The 8064-nt window shown below is 38.7% G+C and overlaps 1 protein-coding gene across 1 annotated transcript in view; it reads left to right on the top strand.

The window, feature by feature from the left end:
- Nucleotides 1-8064, top strand: part of COL14A1 (collagen type XIV alpha 1 chain) — a 136376-nt gene that overhangs the window by 100345 nt on the left and 27967 nt on the right. Inside the window, 2 exon segments of the mRNA XM_029286115.1 lie at nt 4574-4627; nt 6215-6286. Coding sequence (XP_029141948.1) covers nt 4574-4627; nt 6215-6286 — 126 coding nt within the window.

Genomic DNA, 8064 nt, shown 5'->3' on the forward strand with positions numbered 1-8064 from the left:
CCATGGAGCGCTTTAAAGGTGGTAACTAACACCTTAAAGCGCACCCGGAAGACCACTGGTAACCAGTGCAGCTCGCGCAGCAGCGGTGTTACATGGGAGCGACGAGTCCCTCCCAACACCGCCCGCGCGGCCGCATTCTGGACCAGTTGGAGTCTCCGGGTGCTCCTCAAAGGGAGCCCCATGTAGAGAGCGTTACAGTGTTAATGTTAATTAACTGTTAACTGTTAATTAACTGTTAACTGTTAATGTTAACAAAATTTAACTTTAACTTAAAAATGAACATTTTTTAGGTTCTACATCTTGATCTTATCAATCGGGTGAGGCATAAAACAAGAGTGGAGAACCTGTAGCTTTCCAGATGTTCCTAGCTGTGGTGAGGAATGGTAGGATTGTAGTTACAGCAACATCTGGAGGGCCCCAGGCTCCCAATATCTGGGCAGAGCATGTCAGTTTGCAATAATGATAGCATTGTTTGAATCATAGAGGTGGCAATGGGAAAATCTATAGAAGCACAGGGCGGTGCAAAACCTATGAAAAAAAATGCTTCCCAAGCAGAAAGTGCCTTTCTTCAAAACAATAAAGCAAATATACTTTTCTCCTGCCTTGCACAACTTTCCTCAAACGTCTTTGTGCCTATCACTTCTTTTCATGGATAGGAGGGGGGGGGATAAAGCTATTCATAACTTGAATTGTTTATTTGCTTACTGTCCATGACAATTAACTGCCTGCAATTTCCCATCTCATTGGCTTTAGTCTATCGTTGAGTCATTGTGTGTAAAGTCAAGAATGATAAACAGAAAAATAGGATTGTATTCTAACTTTCCGTGTTCTATTTGTAATCTGATTCCTTCCTTCCTTCCTTCCTTCCTTCCTTCCTTCCTTCCTTCCTTCCTTCCATCCTTCTTTCTTTCTTTCTCTTTCTTTCTTTCTTTCTTTCCTTCCTTCCTTCCTTCCTTCCTTCCTTCCTTCCTTCCTTCCTTCCTTCCTTCCTTCCTTCCTTCCTTCCTTCTCGTCTTTCCTTCCTCCCTCCCTCCTCCCTCTCTCTCCAACCAAACTGATACACCTTTGTCATTTCTGAAAAGCACCATCAATTTTATAATTCAGTTAAAATATTATGGGTCAGTGCGATCCATTTCTTGATAGTTTGCGCAAACTATATAAAATATACTCAATATCATATTAAATTGAAGTTAAGACTGATTTCAAATATTGTTTGAAATGTTATAATCCATATATTTTAGAAACTCAAGGAATTTGACCCTTAATATTCTAAGTCTGCATTTAATTGCATGTAGTAACAGTAACAGGGTTTAAAACCCTCCTCATTCCAAACAGTTTTTATCCTAAGTATATTACACAGATGTAAGTTTGTTCAGATGACAGCGAACTATTTTACAAGAGTTTACTTTTTTTAAAAAAAAAACCTGGCTTGCTAGCTATGATTCTAAGCAAAGTATCAATTTTCCTGTCTCAGGAATCGTAGGGGTGAGACGGAGAAATGATTCTTTGCCATAAATTTATTCTCAGCTCAGTCATTACAATAAATAACACATTACAATGGGCATGTAACATAAACTATCAGCTCATACGTTTCATCTCAAGACTTTCTTCCAAGTTTATAAATCTAAAACTACATTGTTAAACTTAGAATCTTTAAGCTCTTTAGTTTCAGAGGCATTTGGAGAATTAAGGTAGTTTTGTAGGCCATCCTATCAAATAACATTTTCCTACTTGGAATAGTAGGAAATATATAGCGCATAATATATTTACCATCGGGTGTGGTAACCACATTCTCAAATTGGTAAAATCACTTGAGTTATAAAGCTGATCTTGCTTTTAGCTCTGTTAATCAAGGGCAAAACCCTGTCCTTTTAAATCTATGTTATTGTGGCATATGATAAAAAGGGCAGGGTTTCAACTGCCTGACCACCCCCACCATTTTCAATTGATTGATCCCACCCACTTCTCTGCCATTACAGACAACATATATAGTTTAAATTTGTCCCAAAGGTGCTTTTTCAAAAGGCAAAATGGACTTCCTTGGGTTTTTTTTTTTCTCCTTGAAAACATTTGCTTCTCCTTGAAAATATTCTGAAGCTGCAGAACTGAAGCTTGGATGAGAAGTGAAACGTTTCCAAGGAAGGGGGAAAAAAACCCAAGAAAGTGTTAATTGTCTTTTAAAAAAGCACTTTTGGGACAACCATGACCTAAATCAGTGGTTCTCAACCTTTTTAATGCCGTGACCCCAACCGGTCATAAGTCAAGGACTAAACCGGTCATAAGTCGAGGACTAAACCGGTCGTAAGTCAAGGACTACCCAACCGGTCGTAAGTCGAGGACTTTCCCTGCCCGGGAGCACCGCGCATGCGTGGTTCCGCCCCCTGCACCGGCCGAGGCGTAGCTGGCAAGCGGCAGAGACGGAGCAGGCCAACCACCAGCTGGCTCAGCCCAAGGGAGGTAAGGCACCCGCCGGAAAAGGGGAAAAAAATGGCGGACAAAAAAATGGCGGGCAAAAAAAATGGCGGACAACCTTGCTTGGCGACCCCCATGAAATGGTCGATCGACCCCAAATGGGGTCCTGACCCACAGGTTGAGAACCACTGACCTAAATGATTGAGAATCTCCATAGACATATCTTAAATTTGGTATGTGTGTGTGCGTGCATGCTTTGGTGTAAAAGGAACGCCATGTGAGAAGCAACATCAGAATGTACAGTATATGGAGCAAGCAACTTCATGGTCTTAAAAGCAACAGTTTTCCAGTCGACTTGCATGCTGTGGAAAGTAGATATGAAAAGGATCACTTAGGCATGGATTCCATCCTCTTGTTCAGGGTAGGAATCCAAATTAATCACTATCTGGCCTCCACTTGAACACTTTTAGCAAAGGTGTTGCTAAAAGTTATCTTCACTGTTGTCTTCACAGTCATATCCCTAACACTGTTACGAAGTGCCCTACTGTAGCTTTTCTGGGATTAAGTTTTGAAGTTTGAAGAATAAGCAAAGGGAATTCCACATCTGTTATTTATCAGAAAGATGACAAGATGGATTGACTCCCTAAACTGCTTTCCAATTAATATCCTTTTTTTTTTTTTGCACACATGCTTATACAACAAACCCTGAGAAGCAGGACTACATAGTGTACGCAAAGTTGAGAATGAAGTGTGTGTGTGTTCCTGTGTGTTGGGCATAGCAGAAGCAATCCACGAATGACTCAGCTGCAGCAATTTCACACTAACTTTATTCAATCAAGAACATCTACAAGTTGCTCCAAAAGTATAACATTTGGTTTAAAGCATAAATGTGAATCTTCTTGCAAATACTACAGAAATCTTACATAGAAAGTGTCAGGTGCAAAAGATCAGGACCACACATGAAGTTCCAATTAAACTGATTCATTACTAATCAGTAGTAATTAATAATTTATTAGTAATAAATCATGGATATGCACAAGAATCTACTCAACTAACAGCACTATCTTAGTGTTAAATAAGGGTCAACAGAATTCAAAGGAAGGTTGAACTTAATTCGCTTGTGGCTACATAAGGATTCTAGGCTGATTCCTCTTTTGACTCCACCTCTAGTTTCTGCCACTCCTTCTCCTACAAACAGCCATATAAATATGGGTAATACTCTTTAGCCATAGGAGCTTAGATTAAAAGGTTTCCAAAAATTCTACAACAATCATCCATTTTATTAGTCCAAATCATTTATTGGAATTCTCCACCATTACTTATTTTTATTATTTTTAAGCAAAAGGAAACAGATGACGATGAGTTTAGTTGTTTAGCTTTATATAGTACTATATGTATATGAGAATTAATACAACCTTCATATATATGATATGGCTAGTTTTTTTGTTCAATATTTTATTAATTTTTTATAGTCACAAATTCTTAATATTTTATCAGCAACATATTGTCTGGGTTCCAATGTTTAACTTACTAATACATGTTAAACTCCTTTCTCTCTACCTCGTTTTTCTAGCCATTGATAAAATGTTCTAAACTATTCTGAATCTTCTTTCTCTTTCATTTTCAGTGTCAGTCTGTCCATTTCTGCACAATCTAAAATTTTCTTAATTAGCTCTTCCTCTGCTGGTAATTCTTCATTTTTCCAGTGTTGAGCAAATACAAGTCTCACTGCAGTTAATATATGTAACATTAAATATACTCATTCCTTTTTATAATTTCTTACAATTATACCTAACAAAAATAATTCTGGCTTAAAATCTTATGTGTTTTTAAGTCATTTTCTCTAACCATATATGCATTCTTGACCAAAATCTTTTGGCTTTGGGGCATGTCCACCAAAGATGATAGTTTGTACCTGGTTTTTGCCTACATTTCCAACAATTGCTAGAGATATTTTTAAACATTTTTGCTAACCTCACAGGTGTTAAGTGCCATCTGTAGAACATTTTGTGTAGGTTTTCTTTGTAAGTCACCACCTTTGTTATTTCAGAATTTCTTTCCCAAAGGCTTTGCCAGTTTTTTAACTCTATGTTATATGTCTGGTTCTTTTAAACTGTTATAATGAGGAAAAAAGTAATATAAGTACTTTCATGTCTTTTAGGGCCTAACAGGCAAAGATGGACCAACTGGACCTCCAGGTTCCTCAGGACCAGTGGTAAACACAATCATATTATTCCATTGTTAAAAAATGGTTTAAAAACATTGAATCAGAGAAGGGGGAATAAGGAATATGTGTTAACTTCGTTTTCATTGCTAAATAACAAAGTTAATTCATTAACTCTGGATTTCCCAACACAATGGCTGAGAATGCTCATGTGCCCACAAATAATATGCCTCTTAAATAGATTATACTTAAAAATATCTAATTAATAATATAGAAAATTATCTGTGAAATAAAGTGTATGCCTTTGGCATTATTTTATTTCCAAAAATGCTTCTGGATCTCAAATGAGATTTGAGGTCTTTTTTTAGAAAATTGAAATGATGGATTCATCAGAATCTTTATGTCTTTAAAAGATCATGAATCTCTGAACTAATTTCAATCATAACATGCAATAGCTGAAACCCTGAGTCAGTTCCAAAGCTTAGGGAATTATTCCAAGGGTTAGTAGTCTCAGCTTTGGCATAAAATGATCCACCTAATGATCAGTGATGTAATGACTCAGGGTTTCATTTCTGTTGTTTTTTTCCATGGAACTTCCATTTCAAGACAATTAATCCAACTTGGGAAAGAAACCTCAGGGCCAAAACCCTGGAATAATTCGACAAGCTAGCAAATCTTTTTTAAAAGATGCCTTGTTTCTATCTAGTTAACATAGCCAATTTCACCCATTTTGCTTTGCCTGGATTATTGTAATCATAATTCAAACTGTAAGAAAGGAAAATCAAGGGAATATATTTGCAAAAAGTCAAAACAGTCCAGATCAGTCTTAAGTATTATTCTCCAAAGCACCTGAGGGCAGGACAAGAAGTAATGGGTAGAAGCTACTTAAAGAGAGATTCAACCTGGAAAAAAAAAGGAATTTCCTGACAGTAAGAGCAGATAATCAGTGGAACAGCTTGCTTCCTGGAGTTGTGGGTGCTCTGTCACTACAGGTCTTCAAAAATATGTATAGGGTGTCCTGCCTTGGCCAAGAGGTTGAACTGGAAGACCTCCAAGGTCCCTTACAGCATATGATTCTACATATTTTACTTGGGAGATGACAAGGCTAATTGTCTAAGACAAACTATGAATTACTGTGAAATGTAAACATAGCCAGTGGCTCTGCAGTTCTAATCAGGAGGGGGCAGAACAAAGGGATGTGATTGTGAAAAATGAAAGAAAATCTGGGAAATTCCTGAATGAATCTCATTGAATGGACAATGCAGAAGTTGTCATCTGAGAAGTAAATAGTCATGGATATGCAAAAGGAGAGGTTTCATTATGGATGATAGATGGAAAATCTTCCACACTGGGACAAATAGGTCTGTGGACCAACCAATTTATTGATGCTTTTGTGGAAAAGCTGGCTGAGCAATAACTTGGTTGGTGGATGAGACTTTATCTGGGCTTCTACAGGAAATGATTTGCATTTGATTTTCCAGTGAAGGAAGTGCAAAGTTAACCTCACCAGGACTCATCTGCTGTCTTTCTGATTCTTGGGCCAAGGTGTTGGAGAATGTCAGCAAAGTTTCAAAGCACAATTATATATAAACAGGGAGTCAGGACGTCTGAACTTCTATTATTGTTTTCTCTATGCAGGGAATACCTGGTGCCCCAGGTGTCCCAGGAATTATGGGTAATGTTGGCCCACAAGGAGATGCTGGACCACCTGTAAGTAAAAGTCCACCATACTCTCTTTGTATGTGTGTTTGTGTGTGTACAGATAGTCCTTTACTTATGACCCTAACTGGGACCAAAACTTACATCAGCAAGCATTGTGTTTGTTAAGAGAGTTGTGACTCATTTTTATGACCTATTTTGCCATGGAATCCAGCTTCCCCTCATTGACTTTGCTTGTCAGAAGCTGTCTGGGAAGATCACAAATGGTGATTACAAGACGGCAGGGTGCTATAACTGTCATAAATACATGCCAAGTGCCCAAATTTTGATCACCTGACCCAGAGAATACTGAGATGGTCATAAGATCAATGATCAGTCACTTTGTCCAATGCCCTCATAACTTTGAACGGTCATTAAATGAATGATCAACACTGTTATTAAAAGAAATAATAATGGCTAGTTTACTTGTGTATTGTGATATATAACAGAATAGTTCAATAGATATTTTGTAGGTTCATCTTTATTTGATGGACCTCCTCAACTATACCTTATAAATGTAAACCTTAAGATGAATATGCTGTTTGTGACAGCGGCTCAGACAGTTCCTCAAATGATCAAGCAAATGTTTTCTCAGGCAGACACAAATGACAATATGATAGGACAAGCCAGAAATCCAGGCACTTCTCTGAGCCATGACCATGATCAAAACTGGTTCTGTTGTGTTCCAACAATTTTGATATGTGACGTGATCTCTCCTGGAGACCTGGGCATTCTTTTAACATCCTCTGAGCCAAATTGGAAACCATCTTTTTAAAGGAAAATGATCACTCATATGTGCAAAGAGCAAATATTTCACTTTGCTTAGCCATGATCTTCACAACATCATATCCTTCCCCCCATAAAGCAAGCAGCTTTTAAATGAAAGGTCCTGTTGTCATCCCTGTAAATCTCTCCCCCCCCCCCAATGCTAACTGTAATGTTGTTTGGGGTGGAAGATTTTCACCAGAATAGCTGAAAAAACCTCCACCTTGGTTTATCTCCATGTGCTTAGAAATAAATGATTTTGGAAACACTGACATGTTTTGTAACTGCACTACCAATGTAGCATTAACTTTGTCTCTGTAGACATTTAAAACAGCTCTATTTGAATTCTTTTCTTTGACTTAGAATGAAAACAATGGCTGTCTTCCAAGAAGTCTTTTTTATGCATGATCCCCAATAGAGCAGAGTTTGAGAGAGTCTACTGTTAAGTGTGGAATCTGTTATGAATGTTTGCCTGGAATGTGACAGCTCTTTGAAGCTATTATAGCAATAGCAATAGCACTTAGGCTTATATACCACTTCACAGTGCTTTACCGCCCTCTCTAAGCAGTTTACAGAATAAGCATATTGCACACAACAATCTGGGTCCTCATTTTACCGACCTCGGAAGGAGGGAAGGCTGAGTCAAATCTGAGCTGGTGAGAATCGAACTGCTGGCAGTAGCAGAGTTAGCCTGCAATACTGCATTCTAACCACTGCGCCACCACGGCTCTTATATTTATTATATACACAGATATCTTCATTCTAACCCAAGACCGAGTGGCTGTGGCTACCGGCGCCTCGGCATAGTCAGCTGATTCCATCGCTGACTATAGGGGGCGAAACTCTGGCCCCCTCGGATAGGATGCGCAATCTGGGTGTCCTCCTGGATTCACGGCTGACACTGGATGATCAGTTGGCGGCCATGACCAGGGGGGCGTTTTATCAGGTCCGCCTGATTCACCAGTTGCAGCCTTTTCTGGACCGGGACGCCTTGCGCACAGTCACTCATGCTCTGGTCACCTCCC

This window comes from Protobothrops mucrosquamatus, unplaced genomic scaffold (genome assembly GCF_001527695.2).
Source record: "Protobothrops mucrosquamatus isolate PMUCROS unplaced genomic scaffold, P.Mucros_1.0 scaffold2934, whole genome shotgun sequence".
Lineage (NCBI taxonomy): Eukaryota > Metazoa > Chordata > Lepidosauria > Squamata > Viperidae > Protobothrops > Protobothrops mucrosquamatus.